Consider the following 22,537-nt stretch of genomic DNA (forward strand, 5'->3'; position numbering starts at 1 on the left):
AAGAGCTATGTAAAATAACTGTACAGAGAAAAAAGATCCAAAGGGAGTTCCAAAGTAGTTATCTCTAAGTGGGAAAATTATAGGCAACTTAAGTTTGTCTTGACTTTTTCCCTAAATTACCTACACTGAATGTGTACTACTTTTAGAATTACAAAGAAATCATAAAAAGATATATTAAAATGGATGATTCCCATTGTGTTGGGATGAGGAGGGGAGTGGAATGTAAGCAGTGTCCATGAATAACTGTTTTCCTCCTCCTTCTGATATTTTTGGATTTTCAAAATAATATGAAATTATGCTTTGATACATACTGTGAAAACTTTCTCTTTAAAATCATGCCTATATCTGCAGAAAACACTAGGATGGGGTCTTCTGCCGAGTCACAGCAGCTACTTGTTCCCTGACACACACATACACACACGCCCTCCACAGATCATATAAGGCTATTATGTGTGGAGCAGAAATGGAGTGAGGGAAACAGCAGCTAGCTAATCTTGCTAAGAGCACAGCACACAGAGCAGGCTGTGCTCCAGGCCCTTCTGAGCCACTTGCTTCTGGAGCAGCTGTATTTCCTTGACACTAAAATCCCTTTGGCAATGGGATGATGTAAACAGCCTGGGCGGGTGCTCCCAGCTATCAGAGAGAAACAACTGTGGGAATGGAGCATGCTGACTAATGCTATGAGCCCTGTGTTGGCTGGAACAGCTGACAGGGAAGGGTCCAGAAGTCACGGCCCCTGCTGACTGGCCACCTGCCTCAGAGATCACCGCTGAAGGGCAGTGGGGTGTGGGGGGAGGCACCCCCTCCCCGTGAGCACTCTGCATACAGAGTTGCAGTCTAGTCTAAGGAATCTGGGTCTTGGAATTTGGCCATCCTGACCTGAAATCTGCAACCCTCTATTTACCCCATGCGTGGTCTTGGGCAACCTTTTACTCCAGGGTTCCTCAGTGTTGTCTAGGTACCACCTGCACCAAATCACCTGGACACTTGATGAAAATACTGATTTCTGGGCATCATCCCAGACTTACTGAATCAGAGTCTCCAGAGTGGTCCATCAGGAAATCTGCAATTACAGCATGCTCACCTTATGTACTAAATGCTGTGACTCATCAACCCATTCAACTATGTTGACTATCAATTTCTATCTCTTAAATGAGGCCACTATTATCTTCCTCACAGGTTATATTAAGGATTAAATAGATGATGCAATTATGCTCCTGGTAGGAACACAGTAGGTGCTCAATATATGGTAGGAGTGTATAATGGTCATTATTACTTAGGCTTCTTCAAAAGGATTCACAATCTGATGCTTTTTATGAGGAGAAGCACTTTGCAACTATAGTGCTTGGTTCTCTGTACACTTGATGGGGCATCAAGAAGGGCTGGGCCAGGTCAAAACACACTTTAAGTCTGAGTCCACACAGGAGATGTGGACTTTTTTTCATTCAAATGGGATGTGGTGGATGGCTAGGGCATTTTTCACCTTCAGTACTTCTATAACTTCAGATTGGTACAGTTTTTAATGCCTTTTGAGTACTGTTCCACATGAAGCACTTTATCCTCTCAACAATAATGAGGGGTAGGGAGGGCAAATATGATTAAGACTTCTTCACAGGACATTTTGCACACATCATGGTCACGGCTTAGTTTTGCTCACCTTGTCCAACCTTCTATGCAACTCCAAGGACTTTTCTAAAATGTCATGTTTCTTTTTGTTTTCATTGATGAAGTCATCACAAAGGTGCCTGAGCTCCGCACACCTGGGTCTGATGGAGTCCACTGCATAATGGCGGTTTTGGATAAGCTGGTCCCCAATTACTGCAAGCAGCTGGGCCTTTTCCAAGGACTCCTGCAAAGTGAACATCCACGGCCAAGCATCAGAAACTGAGTCATGGTGAGGCTGGGATTTGCCTGGCACCGTGTGCTTCAAATCTGGGGGAGGCTAGGGAGATGGTGATCAGGTTTTAGGCTGAGAGCATGGAAAGGTGCTGGGGTGGTTCAAGATCCCCAGGAGGCCTAGCCTAGTCCAGGGTCATCTGCACTCTGAAGAAAGCAAGTCATTCATTCAGATATTTGTTGAGTTCTGGGTTAGGCACTGAGGATATAGCATTAACAAGCTAGGATTTTTCAGTTCAATGGAGAACTCAGATACTAAATGAATTATACAAATAATTAACTTGTTACAGCTGTGATAAATTCTAGGGCAGAAGAGCATGAAGTGTTACACTGGACAGAACTGGAGACTGAATTATCCTGTCAACTGAATGAAAAGGAAAAGAGATAGACATGTTGCCCCAAGGAGAGAGGAGAGTGAGTTGAGGTTGAGAAAATGGTAAAGATCTGGTTTGGGCAATCCTATGGAGAGATCATGAGACTTAAGAAATATGTTTGTCTAAGCTGTTTCCTGCAGCCCACAAGGTCCCTGTCTGCTCTCAACTCATCAGCTCAGCAACCGCATCTCCTACCTCTTTCTGCACAGCTTGTTTTGTTCTAACCACATGTGCCATGTTTTCCTGTTTTTAATTCATTCATCATATATTATTGAATACCTGCCATGTACCAAGCACTGTCCAGGTGCTGGGGGTTTGGTGGTAAACAAACCAGGCAAAAATCCCTCCCCTCATGAAGCTTACATTTTAGTAGAAGATGCAGGCAATAAACAAATATGTAGACGATATAGTTATCTTAGTCAGTGATGAGTGCTATGGAGAAAAAGTAAACAGGGAGAGGAGGGCAGGGAGTGCTAGTAGAGGAGCTGCTATTTTAAAGAGGGTGGTGAGAGAAGGGCTCACTGGGAAGGTGCTAGCTGTGCTGTGCAGAAAAGTTAGCACAGGAGCCTGAGACTGTTGTCCTTAGAAAGGTCTGTTTGCAAGGCTGGTCCTTGGCTGGCACCTGGGAAAGTCAGGAGGGTTTCTATCATCCTTAATTAGAATGACTCAAGGGACTTCCCTGGTGGTATGGTTTTTCCAGTGGTCATGTATGGATGTGAGAGTTGGACTATAAAGAAAGCTGAGCACAGAAGAATTGATGCTTTTGAACTGTGGTGCTGGAGAAGACTCTCAAGAGTCCCTTGGACTGCAAAGAGATCCAACCAGTCCATCCTGGAGGAGATCAGTCCTGGGTGTTCTTTGGAAGGACAGATGTTGAAGCTGAAACTCCAATACTTTCCACCTGATGCGAAGAGCTGACTCATTTGAAAAGACCCTGATGCTGGGAAAGACTGAGGGCAGGAGGAGAAGGGGACGATGGGCGATGGGATGGTTGGATGGCATCACCAACACAATGGACATGGGTTTGGGTGGACTCCAGGTGTTGGTGATGGACAGGGAGGCCTGGCATGTTGCGGTTCATGGGGTTGCAAAGAGTCGAACACAACTGAGTAACTGAACTAACTAACAAGGGACTTCCCTGGTGGTATAGTGGATAAGAATCTGCCTGCCAGCGCAGGGGGCATGGATTCAATCCCTGGTCTGAGAAGATTCCACATGCCGTGGAGCAACTAAGCCCAGGCGACACAACTACTGAGCCTGTGCTATAGAGCCCTCAAGCTGCAACTGCTGAGCCTGCACGCCTAGAGCTTGTGCTCCAGAAGAGGACCACTTCAATGAGAAGCCTGTGCACTGCAATGAAGACCCAGAGCAATCCCCAAAAAAATTTTTTTAAAAAAGAATGACTCATGATACCTAAACTGTTTGTGAAAAGAGTATGTTTTATGTTGAAGACCTGCTTTCTTCTGAGAGTCTGGAATTCTGGTTTATGCCAGGCAGAGGCCACCAACATGACACAAGAGCCAAAACCTAAAGTGAGAGACAACCATGCAGCACTTGGCAGAAAGATGGGAGCATGTTTGACATGTTCAGGCAGCAGGAGGAAGCCACTGGGGCTGCAGCAGAGAAAGCAGGGAAGAAAGGAGGAGACATGATCAGAGAGGAAAGAAGAGGGTCTGACCAGGGAGGGCCTTGCTGCCATTGTGGGTGCTTTGTCTCTTACTCATTATGACATGGGGTGTGCTGGAAGGCTTGAGGAGAGGATCTTATTCATATTTTGAAAGGATTGCTTCAGCTGTGGTGTCAAAAATAGCAGAGAATAGGGAAAGCAAGGAGACCAGTTACGGAACGACTGCAGTAATCCAGGTGAGCAACTAAACTAGCTGTTATCTCAGTACCCTTCCCTGGGATGTTCCTCCCAGGTCGAAGCTCTTAGCCAGCCTCCTCCCGGGCCCTCTCCCTCACTCTGTTTTCATTTTTTAAAACCACTTACCTCTATCTGAAAGTATTTTCTTTCTTTACTTTAGTATATGATTCCTTCTTCTTCTACCCATGCCCACCATTACATAAGCCCCATGAGATCACTTAGCAGGCATCCCATAAATATTTGGCCAATAAGATAAAAGAACAAATGAACCAGTGAACTAGGGGATACAGTGATCTGCTTGGCTGGAATTGTGTGAACGACGCTGAACTGAGTCAAGACAGAGGACTGCCATGTCCTCAAAGGCTTCAGGACAGAAGGCCCACTCACACCCTCACCGACCATGTTGAGCATCCAAGCTACAGCATTTGCCCTAGTTTAGCTTTTCATAGTAACACAAGGAATCGTGATGACCCTAGATGATGATAACATGACACTGTCTTAATTTACAGTGGTTTATGATTTCAACAATTTTAAAGCCCCTGCTTCCTACCCAGTCAATCATTCACCAAGTCCCACAGAACACACCTCCTTCTTAATACCTTTGGAACTCTGAGCCACTCCCTACCTCCTCCTTGTTACTGTGTGTTCAGACCTTGGTGCTTTTTGACTGGGACAGCTGGTCTCCTTGATTTCCTTTAAACCCTCCTTCAAGTCATGCTCCACACTGCTGATGAAGCAGCAATTCCATCATGATGTTTATTCATGTCTATATCACTTCAGAGCCTCAGATCCTTTCCTGGCTCCCTACCGTCTTCAGGAGGAAGTTCAGACTCCTGAGGAATGCACAAAAGGTCTTTCACTACCTGGCTCACACCCGTGCCTCCTCCTTGTTCACTCTGCCACCCTGTCCTCTGCTGTAACTGAACTAATGATTCCTTTGTAGTTCTCCAAACAGTCAGATGACTTTGAGCCTCCATACCTTCTCTACTTGCTCTTTCTGCCTAGAAAGCCCCATCCTTCCCTCATCAACCCTCCCCTTCCCTCCTCACCCCTACACCCCTCCCCATGTACCCACACTACTCTGGAACTAACTCCAAACCACCCTTCAGAGTTCATCTACTTCAGGAAACTTTCTCTGACTCCACCATTTTATTTTGATGCCCCTCCTCTGTGCTCCCATAACACCTTATGCCTTTTTCAACCAGAACATGAACTTGACTGTGTTGTGATCAGCTATCTACTGCCCGCATTATTCCACAGACACTTGTTGGCATGCACCAGCTCTTTTTCTGCTGCTCTTTACGAGTACACAGCACATATTAGGTACTTAAGAACAAATGATTGTTGTGCAAAACAAAGGATTGTTGTTTTGGGATAATGATATGGGAATAAAATGATATGAATCAAGCAAGATTATTTAGAAGAACTTAGGGACAAATACCCAGTGCACTTATTCAAAACAGCAAAGGCCCAGATAGACGCACTGGTCACCATCACTCAAAGAAGGTTACAATGCTAATTTCTTGGGCAGTGATTTTGGACTATTTTGCTCATTCCTGTGTCCAGAACTCAGAGCAGTATGTAGCATAGTAGGAAATCAATAAATATTTGCAGGATGAATATAAGAAGTAGAACTGCTCAACCACTGAAGATTGAACCTAGGAAACATTCTGCAGCCCAAAATTTACCCCACTACCTCTGTGATATCAACAAAAACATTCACTGAGAGCTTACCATATGCTAAGTACTGTTCTGAATGTTTACATTGACTATTTCTTTAACTCTTCACAATATAAACCTTTAATGTAGGGGGGTGTTTTACAAAAGAAGAGTGGAGACACAATGGCCCAGGGTGACCTGGGTAGGAAAGAGAAGAGCCAGGCTTCAAACTCAAGCAGTCTGGCTCCAGAATCTAGCTGCAGCCAACACACACAGAGAAAAATGGCTGTGCTTGTCCTGCCCGAGCTCAGAGACCTCATTTGGTTGATTGAACCTGTCTGACTTTAGCCAAATATAGAAGCAGGAAAACTTGGCCAGGAAATCTCTGTTGACTTTTTTTCCTAAGTCCAGCACCTAATTTATTAAGAATAGTGCAAGTTTTCTGGGCCCAGGGAACTTTACCAATGGATGCTCCCCAGGCGTCCTGTGGTGGTCACAGCTGCCCCGGATTTGGCATGCTGCATCACACCTTCAGAACTGTTCTTAAAATGCTTGCAATGTTGGAGGAAAGATGTGAGTAATAGGTGCAAATAGATTTGGGGAAGAGATCCATAAGTACAACACATGAGTCAATAGCAGATGGCTGGAAAATTACTGAAATGAATGGATATTATTAATAGCTTCTAAGCTCTGACCACCTACTACGTTCCAGGCACTCATCAGTCCTTACTATACATCAGGTTCATATCCATTTTATAGATGAGAAGATACATTCAGAAAGGCTAAGAAACTTGACTAGTGTCACACAGTTGGTAGTTGTTAGAGCCAAGATTTGAATCCAGTTCCATCTGACTCCAAAGCCTGTGTCTTACCATCTTCCAGTCCACATGGTCTCCCCACACGTGCTAGAATAATGGCTGTACAGCTATGACTATCAAATCCTTTAGTTGCCTGCAAAGAACTTTACTGCAAAACCTCCAAATTGCAGCTTGTTTTTCAGTCTATACAGCTTCTGCTCAAGGTAATCAGGGAACAAAACCTCCAAAGTAAAAAAAGAAATAATAAGAAAGAAATAGCTGAAATCCGGTGCTCTAATCATAAGTCTGCCTGGCATCTTTCAGATGCTGAAAATTTCAGAAGGCTGGATAGTCAAGTTGTAGCTTGTAATTCAAAGCCTTTATTGTAATAACAAGTTATCATACCCCCCACCCGCCAAAGACTCTACTGCTATAATGGAAGATGAGCATGTCTACTATAGAAGAAAATGGTGAAGAAGGGGTGATGCTGCCCTTCAGGGAACCCAGAACAGGTCCACAGATAGTAACAGCAGAGGAGTGGAGTGCATGCATGGGGAAATGAGCCAGGTGAAACAAGAATGGCAGAAAGTTGATGGTTGTTGGAACTGAGCTGTAGACACATGGGAGTCCCTTGTACTAGTCAATCTAGTTTTTTGTGTGCTTGAAAATTTCCACCGCAAAAAAAAGTCATGTAGCCCTTCCAGCTATATTATATCTTTCATGTAGCCCTTCCAGCTACATTTTATCTCTAGGTTAAAGATCTGGGTTCCATGCCTTCTTGGACATAGTAGGGTAACTCCTGGCCCCTAGCCCTGGAGGGAGATGTCAAGGATGAAAAAGTGTTGGGTCTCACTGTTTTGTCTGGATACATTCCTTGCTGGCCCATTACCAAAGGCCTGAGCATGCCTCACAGCCGAAACCCTGTAGGAAGTTCTGCTTTTAAAGGAGTCAGGGAGACTGAAACTATCACTTCTAAGAATGAGAGCTGAGCACCCAAAAGACAACTAAACTCTCAAACCAGAACAGGGTAAAAGAGCAGGTTCAATTAGTATGCAAGAGGATCTGGTTAGAGAGTTGACTCAGAGATAACCTGTGAGGATGATACCACTACACAGAATAAAGAACCTGGCAACAACCCATAAATCAGCATGTGGTTATGCTGCAAAAGAAGCTGACCCCAAGTGCTGAGAAAAGACAAACCTCAAGCAAATTTTGGTAGATTCTATCCGAACATCACCTCTTTCCTTTAACAATTTACAGGATAAAGAGATTAGCCAAGCCCATATCACTTGAAGAAACAATTCCACTTAGAAATCTGAGTGAAGGTATGTTTAAAAAGTCCTGATTATGATTAGATGGCTTTGTTTGGATCACTCAAAGGCAAATGAAAAGGTCTACTGCATCCTTTAGAAAACAAGTAAAAAACCAGGGTAAACAAGGCACAGAATGGGTAAAACCAATGTGGACTCTGTGGGTCATCTGCAGTGGGTGAGTCCAGCTGGTTCAGGAACATTGCCCAAGAAAGATGTCCTGTGACCACAGGTTTCGCCCCTACCCACAGTCAGCGATTTTTAAAGTATGTACCAAAGATCACAAGTCTAAGGAGGTAGGCAGAAGAGAGAACGTGAATGCAGTCATGCAGATCCACCCTCAATACTTAAAACGCAACCCAGAGCACTGTCCAACAGCTTTCCATTCTGCCGAGAATAAAATCTAATCCTCACCACCAGTGCTCCCACTTGTTCTTTCCTAGTCATCACAGTCCAGCCACACTTCTGGGACTCCCAACCTTGTTTCCACCTCAAGACCTTTGTCCTTGCAGCTTCTCTGCCTTGACTGCTATTCCCTAAATCTTTGCATGGCTATCCAGATCTCAGATCAAAAGTCTGAGAGGCCTTTCCTAACTAATAAAGTAGCACCCCCCACTCACTTTCTCTCATGTCCTATAATTTTCCCCATCTCATTTGTCACTATCTGATGTTGATTTATCTGATTACTGTTCACTTGTCTGTCTCTCCCCAGTAGAATGCAACTTGTGTGAAAATAGGGTCTTGACTGTCTGGTTCACCACTAAAGCCACAGAATCTAAGACAAGGAATACCTGGTGATGAGTGAATACCTTCCTATCAGGTCAGCAGCTACCTTTGTGTATGTATTTATATGTAAAACCATATTTTTCAAACCAAAAATGAAGGTACTGGGATTGATGAGGCATATTTTTCCTAAAATATGAATGTACATAAATGAAAATACATAGTATCCACATTTAATAAGGAGTTCACTTGAAAAAAACTAAAATTACATAAAATTGAGACCCAGAGACTGAGTATCTTGGAGACTCTGAGACACACAGATATCACATACACGAAATTCAGCTTTCTTTCACTGTTTAATAAACATTTCTCATAACTCATGCCTTCAACACTAAAGCAATTAGCTGTCAACGATCATGGATAACAGGGGTGCTCACGAGGGAAAGGTGGGACTGCTGAGTGAGTCTGTGCGCACAGGTGGGCCTGCGTGCTCCTACTGCAAAAGCACTTTCATCTCAGAACTCACAACTGATAGCTCTTAAAGCCAGAGTGCCCTTGGCTTACATTTGTTACCATTTTTTTAGGGAATTTCCCCACTGGTTCAACGGTAAAGGATCTGCCCACCAACGTAGGAGATGCAGGTTCAATCCCTGGGTCAGGAAGATCCCCTGGAGGAGGAAATGGCACCTACTCCAGTATTCTTGCCCGGAAAATTCCATGGACAGAGGAGCCTGGCGGACTACAGTCCATGGGGTCACAAAGAGTCAGAAACCACTTAGCAACCAAAAAACAACAAATGTCTCTAACAATAATGTGAATGTCAAACGCTGAACTTTAATGTGCATGTCAAACACCTGGAGATCTTATTAAAATGCAGATTTTGATTCTGAGGCGGGGCCTGAGATTTCCCCATATTTCTAATAAGTTCTCACTGAGGTGACATCTACGCTGCTGGCCAGAGAATCACACTTTGAGAAGCAAACCTCTAGTACCATGAAATTACCATCTACCATAATCTAGAGGAAGGACACCTCCAGATTAGCTCAGAATGGAAATGGCAACTATAGAATACTTAGTTTCCAGGAGACAAAAAAGGGACCCTAATCAAAGGAAAGCAGAGAGGAACTTCTCTGGTAAGAACTGACTGGTCTTTCTTAATTTGTAACAAGCCAAATCTGTAAAGATTAAAGATAGACCCACTCCTAAGTGCTGATCTGTGTACAGATCTGGGAAACTGTTTAACTTGGGTGCCAGAACTTGAGAGGTATATTCCTTTACAAGTCTGATATTTACAACTCTTTGAGCATGAGAAAGGAGAAAGCTTTACCGACTCTGTGTAGCAACAGAACTAATGTGGACCAATTTCCCCCTTTTCACCATCTTGCTTATTATAAAACTAGTTTCTTTTTTTCTGGTTTCTCCTTTTAAAGTTTCCCCTCCTTACCACCAAGCCTGCCTCCACATCCGGCCCAGTGGGTAACACACCCAATGTGACCTTACTTCCTGCTATTCCTCCCTAGTTTTGTCACTGAATGAATGGGCAGGGCCACCTGGAACTCTCACCCCACCTAAGCCTCCAGCCTCAACTGGGTGCTCCAGCAGCCTTAACAGAACTCTGTACTGCCTGCATTATTCCTCATAGTTGTTAATGTGCATAATTCCCTGGGGACCTGGGGGTGGGAGTGGCGTCACTAAAAAGTCAGTATTTGGGCAATCCTGTGTCTTTTGGCAACCTTCTAACAATTAATGAGTGGCCATGATCTGTCACCATCCACAGGGACCTTCTTCCCAGTCCACAAAAATGGAAACAAACAAACAAACAGACAAACAAACAAACCTGGCCTTCTTCTTCCAGTTTTTTGTGTTCCTTAAGAAGTTGTTCCACATGCATCACACTGTCTCCGATGTCTGAAAACTCTGCTTGCTCTGCCAACAAGTTGTCCAGGGCTAGCTTAACCTACAAGACATATTAGAAAGCCCAGAAATAAGCCAATGGACATCCCATCTGCAGGTATAGGCTTGTTATACTCTAGACAACTTGAAAATCCAAAAATGATTCAGGATATGTGCATATCTATATAGACTTTTTTTTAAACAACTCATCAGCTTTCAGATTAAGCTGGGGGTACTGAAATGCCTTAATAAATACCTCATAAATGTGACGAATGACTGAAGAATAAATTCAAAATGCAAATAATAATGTTAAAAGCATATCATCTAATCCCCAATTAAAGTAAATGAATTATGTTAAAAAAAAAAAAAAACACCTGGGGGTGCTGAGACAATGTGTAGATGGAATATTGAAGCTACACTGAATCAAAAAGGAAGGTAAACCATCACTGAAATACCATGTGGGAAAATGGGATGCTGGTACATTGCTACCCCCAGTAAAAAGGTGAGAAGAGGAATCAAAGATATATGGAAGGGACTGGACTAGGAAGAGGATGCGGAGCCTGATACCCAGAGTTCAAGGGGGAAGAGAGAACCAGAAGTCACCGAACTGTGCAATCCCCTTACAGAACCATAAAAGGAAGTTTTATTAAACAAGAAAATAACACCTCACAGAAACTGTGTTCAAAGTGCTGTAGTTGTAGGTATTGATTAAGCTTCAGGTGATGCTCAGACCAGAACTGACTAAAGGCTTTTTCTGTTTCATCCAACTGAACTAATAACCTGTCAAGAAAGAACAAGAAAGGACATGTGATTAGCGTTCATTTCCACAGCTCATGCAGATAACACCCATGTTTTCAGTCAGGGTTACTAATTGTGATGATCTCCTTACTTTGAAGTCTGTGTCACCTATGACTTTCTCATGATTCAGCTGGCTTCCCTATTTTCCATTTTTCAATCAGGATACCCTCAGCGCTAGACAGAAACCTCAGATGCAGCTGCCATGCTTTAAAATGTGCCCCAGGTAACCTTTAAAATGTGCTCCAGGTAACCTTACCTTTCTGCCTATTTCTTTCCACCTAAGAAGACAGGTGTGCAAACATAGCACCTAACCAAACAGTTTTTTGGCAATGAAGACTCAGTAAATACTACCATATTCCTTGACATCCTGGGATAAAAGCAGATCATAGGAGGAGGGAATGGCTTTATCATAAAAAGATCTCTGTAGATGGATGCCAGAAGGACACTACGATTTTTCCTTTGTTGTCTCAAATATTCTTCTTCCTTGACCCCACCAAGACCCATGTTCCAATCTGTTCTTGGTTGTTTCACATCACCTTGGTTCTATGTATTCTCTCCAGAAAAAGCAGATACCACCCTTCTCACTCACCTTTGCATGGTAGCTACATTCTCAACTTCATTGAGACTGAGTTTGCTGGTGGGACTTTTGGCTGCTGGTTCTTGCATGCATGACAGCAGTGTGGCCCCTTGCTTTCCAAGTAATTTCAGCTCATCCTAGAGAAAGGAAATATAGTCTCTCTTAGAAGGAATTAAAAGTAAATTCTAGGTAGACTTCAGATGAGTGCAGTGGTGCATGTGTGCATGCTAAGTTGCCACAGTCTGACTCTTTGTGACCCTACGGATTATAGCCCACCAGGATCCTCTGTCCCTGGGATTCTCCAGGCAACAATAATGGAGTGGGGTGCCATTGCCTCCTCCAGGGTATCTTCCCAATCCAGGGATCAAACCCGAGTCGCTTATGTTTCCTGCATTGGCAGTCGGGTTCTTTACCTGGGAAGCCTGAGTACAATGGTAAGTTTATTTTTATTATATTATTATATTTAGCAAATTAAGTGCTAACTAGAAGTCAAGCTATAGCTTTTTAAATTGATTAACTTGCTCCTAATAGATAATACAAATACATGATACAAAATTCAAAATATGCAAAAGAGTACATATTGAAAAGGGGTTTCCAAGGTGGTGCTAGTGGTAGAGAACCTGCCTGCCAATGCAGGAGACATAAGAGATGCATGTTCGATCCCTGGGTCGGGAAGATCCCTTGGAGGAGGGCATGAGAACCAACTCCAGTATTCATGCCTAGAGAATCCCATGGACAGAGGAGCCTGGTGGGCTACAGTCCACAGCGTCGCAGGAGTCAGACATGACTAAAGTGACTTAGCATGCACACATGCGCATATTGAAAAACCAAGTGTTATGTCCACAGCCCATCCATGTTCCCACTCCAAAAGCAACAACTCTTAAATTTTGTGCATATCTCAAGTTACTATAAATTTAAAATAATTAGTTAATAAAATCTGTTTTTTAATCCAAGATAGTGGCCAGAAATAAGAAAATGACAGATATCAAATGTTAAGTGATGGAAGATGCCATACAGTTAACCATGAAAAAAACTTCATCCGGTCTCATCAATAAACATCTGCCAGTCCTGTCCCTGCCCCAAAGTGTGGCCTTGTTCAACTATCAAAGTACAGAGAAGATGAGCAGCAATTTCAGTTTGACATGGGAAGATTCATATTTCCAAGGCAATCCGATTCTCTCTTTTTACATGGGGACTTAGGGCATTGCAACTGGGGAAGATGTCAGGTTATCTCCTTCCAAATCCAGTGGCTCTAGTCCTCTACTTGCATAGTGCAAGTGATCTCTCAATGCCCTGATCATTACACATAAGGTAGGCCAAAAGGGATGGAGTCTGGCCTAGAATTTTGCGGCTGTGAGTTTGGGGTTTGGTTCCTGGATCACTCAAGATGCTGGTTTGGTATGCCTTAAAGGTAAGAATAGGCCCATAATTACCAAGCAATCTCCTCGATGCACACAAACACTAAATCTCTTCCTGCAGGCCAGCCACCACCAACCTCACTGATGCAGAGCGCATTCATTCCCCGTGGAAGGGTTTTTTTACTCTCCACTCCAGTCACACAGAAATCCAGGCCCTCTCAACCTTATACCTTTGCTCCTTGTCCCCCATTTCACCTCAGGATTCACCCTTGGGAAGCCCTCCACTACCTACATCCAGCCTCAAATCTTGTCCTAAGATCTGGGCTGATGACAGATTTGACTTCTCTGATCAAAATTCACTGGACAGACCCTGTGGCTCTGTCCTCTCCAGGTAATGCCCCAAGTCGGCCACCTGGCTGGTATTCCTGCCTGGGAACTGGACATAATCCTTCTTTTCCACTCTCAGGTATCAGCCCTCATTTCTTATCTCATCAGTGCTCATTAAATATTTGTAGGTTGGATGAATTAAAAATAGTCTAAAGAAATTAGGTTGCAGATGGATTAAAATCAAGGTATGATGGGGGAGAAAAAAGCAGTCATTAGTAAATGCTCTTAGCTTTTCCCTTCTCCTTCTCCCTATAGAAAAGCTTCAATAGGGTTACCAAAATATGCCATAAACATGGAGGGAAAGACTGAGGAACTATGGTACTTGGACAGCATAAAGGTAAGTTGCCCAATCCCCAAACGGAGTTTGTCCTTGTTCACAGTGGTGACAATTCAAAATATTTAATACCTATATAGAGCAGACCACTGACAAATCAGCACAGAAGTCAGATACAACCTAATGATTGATGATTGTTGGCCTAGTCATTTATTTCATTAGGGTTTTCTAACTCTGTTATTTGTTTACATTTATTAGCTATTTCCTGTAAAAAAAAAAAAAAGAGAGAGAGAGACTTTTCATGTTTTAAACTTTAAAATTTTGAAATGAAAACAGACTTGCAAAGAACTCCCATATACTTTTTCATCCCTATTCACCAACTTTTCACGTTTTGTCACATTTGCTTTCTCTCTCATTCCCTCTATTCCTTCTTTTCTCCTTGTTCCATAAATTGTTTCTGAACCATCTAACGTCTTTCACCAATATCGTGCACCTTTGCCCTAAGAGCATGACTCTTAAATACCCACAATAGTAAAAAAATTCTAGATGTTTAACACTGACACATTATCTAATATGCAAATTTCATATTCAGATTTCTCCTGTTGTCCCAATAACATCCCTTATAAAATTCCTTTTTCTATAATCCAGGCTTGAACACTGTATTTAATTGTCATATCTCTTTAATCAGGACCAGTTCTTTGGCCTTTTATTCTTTTAATCACTCACATTTTAAAAGAGTATAGGCCACTAGATAAGTTTTCTATTATTTTGGGGGTTATTACTACATACTCAAATTTTTTATTTTTTAGTATGTTAGTCAATTGTAGTCAGTATTGTTTTTGATGGTTAAAGTGTCCAACTTTGGCCATTGTGAGCCCCTCTTTGAGCTGGTTCTCCCTTTTTGATTGAGCCTTGATTAATCTTTGGGACCTTTCTAGGTTTTTGGCAAAACAAAATATTCCAGGTCCTTCTTGTATTTTCCTTTCTTGTCTTTTATATTTTCCTATTTCTCCAAGGAGTCTTGCTTTCTTTTGATAGAAAGTGATATTTATAAATCAAGATCTGAGTGCTAGCTGGCATATGCATTGTTACTAGGGTGTCTTTGCTTCCAGGTCCTTTTGAGTGGACAAAGCCAGGAAACATGTTTTCAAAAACCATCAGATTATATAGGTATTTTAAATTCAAAATAAAATTAACATTATTATTGGGATTTCCTACAAAGAAAATAGAGTCAAATTTACAATGCCCGCACAGTTGTCTCTTGGTATCCACAGGGGATTGGTTCCAGCACCTGCCTCAGATACCAAAATCTGCAGATGCTCAAGTCCCTTATATAAAATGGTATAGTATTTGCATATAACATACAGACATCTTCCTGCATATTTTAAGTCATCTCTAGATTACTTATAATACCTAATACAGTGTAAATGCTATGTAAGTCATTTCCAGGTGCAAGGCAATTTCCATTTTTTGCTTTTAGAAATTTTCTGGAATTTTTAAAATATTTTCAATCCACAGTAGTTTGAATCGTTGGATTAAGAATCATGGATACAGCAGTCAGACTACATAGCCATCCTGGTAGGTATATCATCACAGTTTTAATTTTCATTTCTCTACTGACTAATAATGTTGCACGTCTTCACGTGCTTTGTGCTCAGTCGCTCAGTGTGTCTGACTTGCTGTGATTCCATGAACTGTGGTCCACCAGGCTCTTAAGTCTGTGGGATTCCCAAGCAAGAATACTGGAGTAGGTTGCCACTTCCTTCTCCAGGGCATCTTCCCAATCCAGGGATTGAATCTGTGTCTCCCGCATCTCCTGCACTGGCGGGCAGATTCTTAACCACTGAGTCACCTGGGAATTAATAAGTCATGTATATACCTTCTTTGGATATGTGTGTGCGTGCTAAATAACTTTAGTTGTGTTTGACTCTTTGCAACCCATGTCTATTCAAATTATTTGTCCATTTTTATTTTTTAATTTTTACTTATTTTTTGTTTGGCATTGCTGTGGCTTGTGGGATCTTAGTTCCCAGATCAGGGATTGAACCCAGGCCTTCAGCAGTGAAAGCAAGGAGTCCTAACTACCTTTGCTTGTTTTAAAATTGAGTTGCTTGTCTTTTTATGGTTAAGTTGACAAGAACTGGTGTATATCTACAAAACCATTGCTTAATCTAAAGTCATAAAGATTTACATCTGTATTTTCCTCTAAGTGTTTCATAGTTTTAGACTTTATATTTAGTTCTTTGATCAATTTTAAGAGAATCTTTATATATGGTGTGAGGCAACCTCAATTTCCCTTGCTTCATGTGGATGGGAACTTGCTTTCCAGTTGTCCTATGGCCCAAGGATCTTTAGTTTTGTTCCCATGGAAAGAAAATATCCTTGGTCTTTTTTTTTTTTTTTTAACTGCTGGCATTCAGGCTGGAGGAGGAGCTCAGGGTCTTGCTTCTGGGAACATCTGTATATGTTCTTGGGAGTTTCAGTGAGTTTTCTCTTGTGCAGATAGGATCCTAGTGGTAGCAGGTGAGTGTGGCCATACTGCTTGTACACTGAGAGATGGCCTATATTCTGTCAAGGCTGCCTTTCCTCAGGAAATAAGAGCTCTCCTTGGAGAAGGATCCAATTTTCAGAGGAGTTTGGGGTCCTTGTGTGCACACGCTCTAAATGTATGCTCCAACTGTCCATCCATGTGCAAGAAGCACATACAGGGGCAGGATGAGTGTGCTGAGTTATGTGTGCTTGCCTTGACTTTTGAGGACCTTAGTCTCCCCCAAAAGAAGACCAATGCTGAATATGTGTACAGGACTCTCTCTTCCTTTCTCTTCCTCAGATGGTATAGCAAAGTGAAGTGAAGTGAAAGTCACTCAGTCATGTCCGACTCTTTGCGACTCCATGGACTATATAGTCCATGAAATTCTCCAGGCCAGAATACTGGAGTGGGAGCCTTTCCCTTCTCCAGGGGATCTTCCCAACCCAGGGATCGAACCCAAGTCTCCTGCAATGCAGGCGAATTCTTTACCAGCTGAGCCACAAGGGATGCCCATGGTATAGTGAAATCACAGAGAAAATAAAGTTTCAAGTCTTAGTATGAAACCCAAGTGCCCACAATCTGATTGGACAGAAAATAGCAAATACTGCTGTTGGGAGCCTTTTTGATCATAAATATGGATTAAGAGCCAATGTGTGGCTCTGCCTTAAGGAAAGAATTTATGTTTCTTCTAAAGAAGGGCTCCTTCAAAGTGGTAAGTTTGCTTGAAAGTTTGATTTGTTTCTTCTGCTATGAATGTTCTGAGACTTTTTTTCTTTGTAACCAGATTGGTTTGATATACGAGTGTGGTCAAGACAGAAGAGATTCTTTTGGACGATAATTCTGAAGAATGTGGTAACAACTACATACAGAATCAGTGCATAGGCTGTAAAAGTTCTCAAGTTCAACAACTCCCTTATTTTCATTGGCTGATTGTAGAGGTAACTATGTACTTATGTGAATCTAAAATAAGGGCTCTCAAAGATCCCCTGGGGAAAGGAAATCAAGAAATTAACCAAGTCTCTTAAATACTGTGTTGTTCAGACAAAAACTCTCCAGGCTAGGAGGAAGCCATAAATCACACACGGTAACTTGTATAGATATTTAAATAGACTTAAAAGTTCACTGTTCTGAGAATTAGTATAACACTATTTTTTCATTTGGAAAAGATGCTTTCTAAATGGAAAAAATATTCAATTAGTTATAGAAATTTTGGTTTAAAAAGTAGGTAAAATACTCTAATCAAAATAAAATAATTTATAAGTGATCATAAAACTGAGTTATTAGTAAAAGTTTAAACAATGTTTCTTTTTTTGTAATATAAACGCTGTCTCTCTCTAAAGCATTTTTGGATCAGAAGGAGGAAAAATCTAAATCTAGTTTAATGATTTTTGGAATTTTTGCTTCTCATTAATAAGATATGAAGCAAAGAAATCAAAGTTGTACTAGGTCAACAATTAGTAATCACAGAAGAAACACTATGTATTGTCTTTAAAAGAATATTAATATTACTTGGTAAAATAAAGACAGAATAACTTAAATTTAACCAAAATTCACTTAATACTCTTTTTTTCTTCTAGTTCTACTGAGATATAATTGACATATAGCACTGTGTTTCAGGGTGTACAGCATAATAATTTGACTTGGACACATCCTGTTTTAATTCCAAGAACTGCTGGCTACTGTGAACTAAAAAAAGTGACATTGCTCCATCTCGGAGGCTGGTTCTTTCCCTCTCTTTACCTCTGTGGAACTCTGCCTGTGTAGAGATGACAGAATACTTACTCATCTACCTTCCCTGTGAAACCTCACTGCACCTACAGCTGGTTTCACCCCCTCAGATACGTGTCCTCATCTAAAATCCAGTTTCTGTTTATCTTTTCCCCAGAGGCCTCCCTGATTGGCCACCTGGTCACCTTAATGCTTCTGCTCTGCAACCTCTTCCAACCCTTCTTGGAACGACATACAGAACACACTTGCTCATGAGCCCAGGCTGAAGCCCTGTTCACAGTGCCTTCCTACAGGCTCTGATGTTCAGTATCACACCCATATATTAACTGACACTCTGCAGTCTCCTGTGGTCTGTGACCTGTGGGCATGGATCACCAACCCTTTTCTAGCAGACTTCAGAGAGGTGCCCTAGACCGAGCCTTCCGCACCCCATGCCATGTTCCAAGAACCACAGGAGGTGAACTTGGCCAATATGTTTGGCAATAAAATAAGTCAAGCTTCTAAAAGGCATTTCCAGGAATTTTCAGGTTTCTACAGTTTCAAACCAGACCTTTTGATTACTCAGTAATTCTGAGAATACAGTTTGAACTCTTTGGTAACCAAGACCCTTAAAGACAGAATTAAACAGTTTTCCCTGACACACGGAAGAATTAATTTGCCTCAACTACCTGACTCTGACTTCCCTAACTAAACTATATGTTCTTTGAGTTTGCATTTTGTTTCCTTGGAATGTGATGGTAGGTCATAAATACATGCTGAATAAATAAAAAGTCAACCACCTAGCAAAGCAAAATTTTTGCATATTTTGGGTCACAGATAAGAGAGTTCATCTCTTCTTATGTTCAACACAGCAAGAATACATGTAATGCTATGATGTATCAACCTTCTATCCTTGATTTGCTGCCTTGTTGAGTTCTGGAGTGCTTGTGTGCTTAGTCTCTCAGTGGTGTCCGACTCTTTGTGATCCCATGGACTGAAGCTGGCCAGGCTCCTCTGTCCATGGGATTTTTCAGGCAAGAATACTGGAGTGGGTTGGCATCTCCTCCTCCAGGGAATCTGCCCAACCCAGGGATTGAACCTGCATCTCCTGTGTTGTCTGTATTGCAGGCAGATTCTTTACTTACTGAGCCATTGGGGAAGCCCTCTCTTGCCAAATAATACCTTTGGTCTGTTTGTGCTTCTGGTGGCAGAAAGGGGCTGACACCCATCCAATAAGACCTGAGAAGATTTCTCTTTACTGTATGGCCTAAAAGAATCTGCCAAGGTGCCTTCCCAGCAGGTTCTGACATGCTTTTATGAATCCTTTAATAGGGGCCTCTCCTTAAATCCAATTCAGAGCACTTTCATAGTCCTCTTTCTCAAATTGGTTCCCAACTAAAAAGACACATCCCTGAGAGAAGTGAAGCAATAAGTCAGCTTATTATTCTGCCCCAAAACTTCACAACAACCTCAGGAAAACTTATGCTTCAAGAGCCAACTCCCATCCCTCCCTCCTTCCCTGCAATTTCAGTCCATTATATCCTATTCTGTCCTGAGCAGATCATCGGAGTGTGCACCTTGAATGGATGCTCACACACCTTGTCTCACCAGCACCAAGCCAGAATGAGTTCCCTTTGGAGGGGCTGCTTTTCACAGGTCTTACTTTCAATCCTTTCACACGTACTACCAGTCATTCAAAGATTTTTCTCTTCATATGTTGCCTATCTAGAAGATTAAAGATGGTTAGTGGCTGCCAAGTCACTGGAGAAGAGGGATTAACTTTTAATTTTGCTTCTAGAACTCTCCAAGAAGCTGACCATCTGCCAGCACAGAGGCTGGCCTCTGAGAGATCACTGACCACTCACATGCAACTTGTTCTGCTGCCTCATGTGGGACATGAGAAGGTCTTCAGTGGAAGGGATGCTTCTGGGCAGCTCTGTTGTAGCCAGGCAGGCCCCAAAAGTCTGAAGCATCTGCGCAGTGGTCTTCAATGCCAGAGCAAAGTTTTCAATGGCCTGGAAGGTCAGACAATCATAAAAATGTGGAGGGATGAACATTCACCAATATGCTATCTTAACAGGACAGAAGTATTTCCTGAGTATACACAGTAGGCCATGCATTGAACTTTGTGCTCTACATTTGTCTAGCACCTCAGTAATCTAGAGTGGGAGGCATTTTAGCTGCATTTTATAGAAGAGAGAACTGAAGATCTAAGAGGTCAAGTGAACTGGCCAGGATGATATTACTAGGGCAGTGAGGAAGGAAAGAAGGCAGGATCCAGTCAATCTGTTTGTTTTCTTTTCAGGAGTTTGTTTTTTTGAGGATCAAAAGGAATGGCAAATTTGAAAGGATGTTGGGCACAGATGAGTACCTTACAAATGTAACAGTAAGAACTAAAACAATCAGGTGTAAGGCCTGGAAATGTCATCCTAGAAACAGGGGAAAGCTAGAGGTTTCCTGTGGTGAGTCCTCTTAACAAAATAACTTGATTCCATGCATCTGATTAGTGAATAAGTGGAAAAGATGCAAAGGAACTGACCCTAATAGGGTGACTCAAAAAAATTTGATCTTAGTCTTGGCTCTGCCACAACTTGACCCTATGACCTTAGATAAATTAGCTCTTCACTCTGAAGGTCTGTTCCTTTATCTGTGAGATAATTCTTTATTGTGGGGACCTGTCTAGGGCATTATACGATGTTTTGCAGCATCCTTGGCCTCTACCCAGGATATGCCAGTTAACACCCTTCTCCCCAAGTTATGATTATAAAAAATGTCTGCCAAAAGACATTGACAAATGTCCTCTGCAGGCAATATTGCCTTTAGCTGAGAACCCACTGTGTTAGTCTCATTTTAACAGAGGAGCAAACAAACTCAGAGAGGTTTAGTAACTCACCTGAGCTCAGATAATATGCAATGGTGTCTACATTTAGATGCAGCTTCTTCTGACTTGGCAGGTTTGAATCTGTCTGTACACTAGAATTACCTGGGGAGCTTGTGGCCCACTAATGCCTGACACTCATCCCAGATCAAGTATATTAAATTCCTTGAGGTATAGCAGAGTATTGGTATTTCGCAAACTCCCTAGGTACACTCTAACTCAAGTCCCCCAAGACCGCTATACCAGAAAATGAGGCAAGATCAAGGTAATCAGCAGGAGAAGCCCTAGCTTTTATCCTTCCACCCTTTCTCTCCCCCAGCCTGTCCCTTAGAAAACCCAACCTTCCCGATGTTAGGTCATCATGGGCAATGACTGTCCAACAGTTGATCTTTAAGTCCCTGTCTCTAAAACACCAGGAGGGACACTGAAAAGGGCGCATAAGTTGGTACTCACGGTTCGATGATTTATCCACTGACTGTGGCGATATTCCAAAGTTCCCCCTAAATCCGCTGTCAGTTGGCTTTTGTCAATGTAGTCATGAAGGTCAGAAACGGAGTTTAACGTAACAATCTATAACAGAAAAAATCTACTATATTGCTCACAGATAATTAAGTAGCTCATCAAGATTCTACTAAATAGTACTTTAACTTGGCCTGATCAGGCATTTATATCCAGTAGAGAAACATTTTAAAATCTCTTTCCATTTCCCCACTTTGAGGGAGGAATAGGAGTGTTGAACAGCCTACAACAAAATGATGAGCTCAGTTCTAAGCTACCTAGAAGTCAGATCTTGTTTAGCTAAATTTTTGTGAAAAGTTCCCAGATTAAGATACACCCTTCAGCCACCAAAAGCAAATGCTGTACTGAGACCTAAAAATCTGCAATGAATATTCCAATAAAGGGTGGACTGGTAAATATGAAAATAAAATTATAACAATGGGACCCATTGAAGAGTATAGATTGAGAAGATTCACTACGCTGATGCCCCTACTATGAAGAAAGGTGATATGTCGCCAACTAATCTTGTGTGGAGGAAGTTTGGAGGTGATAGGGAGTGGGTTTTCATAAATTAGCGAGCCTGCTGCTGAATGAATGCCCAGACATCTACAGAAGGATAACACACTCCAAACTGTCCCTTTATCCTCCTCTGCAGTGGTCCTGCAAAGGGCATGGTCCCAGCTCTGTCCCAAGGACCATATCATACTCTCTACTCACTCCCATCTCTGAAACATACCCTACTGTAGCGTTTAACTAATGACTTATATTTCTTCAGTCGTTGATTGTTTTGACCTGTGAGTATAATAAACTTCTTCCTTCAAAGCCTTGCCCTCTTTTCCTCCAGTGGCAGTACTAACTTTACCATGTCATATCCAACATATACATTCTTAGAACAGATTCTTGGTCAGAGGACATGAGAATATACACTTTTTTCCCTAATATTATATCGTATTAGTCAAGTGATAAATCTACTTTAGAATGAAACAACAAGGATATTGTTTTATGTTTTATGCC

General features: G+C 42.0%; 1 protein-coding gene and 1 long non-coding RNA gene across 2 annotated transcripts in view; one reads left to right on the forward strand and one right to left on the reverse strand.

Moving 5' to 3' along the window:
* MCF2L2 (MCF.2 cell line derived transforming sequence-like 2) overlaps nt 1-22,537 on the reverse strand; it is a 255,566-nt gene that overhangs the window by 144,941 nt on the left and 88,088 nt on the right. The window contains exons 6-11 of the mRNA XM_081571158.1: nt 21,479-21,595; nt 20,013-20,162; nt 11,904-12,028; nt 11,182-11,296; nt 10,461-10,580; nt 1,658-1,849 (exon numbers count right to left, since the gene is read on the reverse strand). Of these exons, the coding sequence (XP_081427284.1) occupies nt 1,658-1,849; nt 10,461-10,580; nt 11,182-11,296; nt 11,904-12,028; nt 20,013-20,162; nt 21,479-21,595 (819 nt within the window). The remainder of the gene's footprint in view (nt 1-1,657; nt 1,850-10,460; nt 10,581-11,181; nt 11,297-11,903; nt 12,029-20,012; nt 20,163-21,478; nt 21,596-22,537) is intronic.
* LOC145538694 (uncharacterized) lies at nt 1,731-22,345 on the forward strand. The gene is made up of 5 exons (XR_014077183.1): nt 1,731-1,894; nt 8,613-8,720; nt 13,892-13,973; nt 17,225-17,378; nt 19,946-22,345. It is a non-coding gene; the product is annotated as an uncharacterized LOC145538694 (long non-coding RNA).

Source organism: Giraffa tippelskirchi, chromosome 2 (genome assembly GCF_054371585.1).
Source record: "Giraffa tippelskirchi isolate mGirTip1 chromosome 2, T2T-mGirTip1v1.2.pri, whole genome shotgun sequence".
Lineage (NCBI taxonomy): Eukaryota > Metazoa > Chordata > Mammalia > Artiodactyla > Giraffidae > Giraffa > Giraffa tippelskirchi.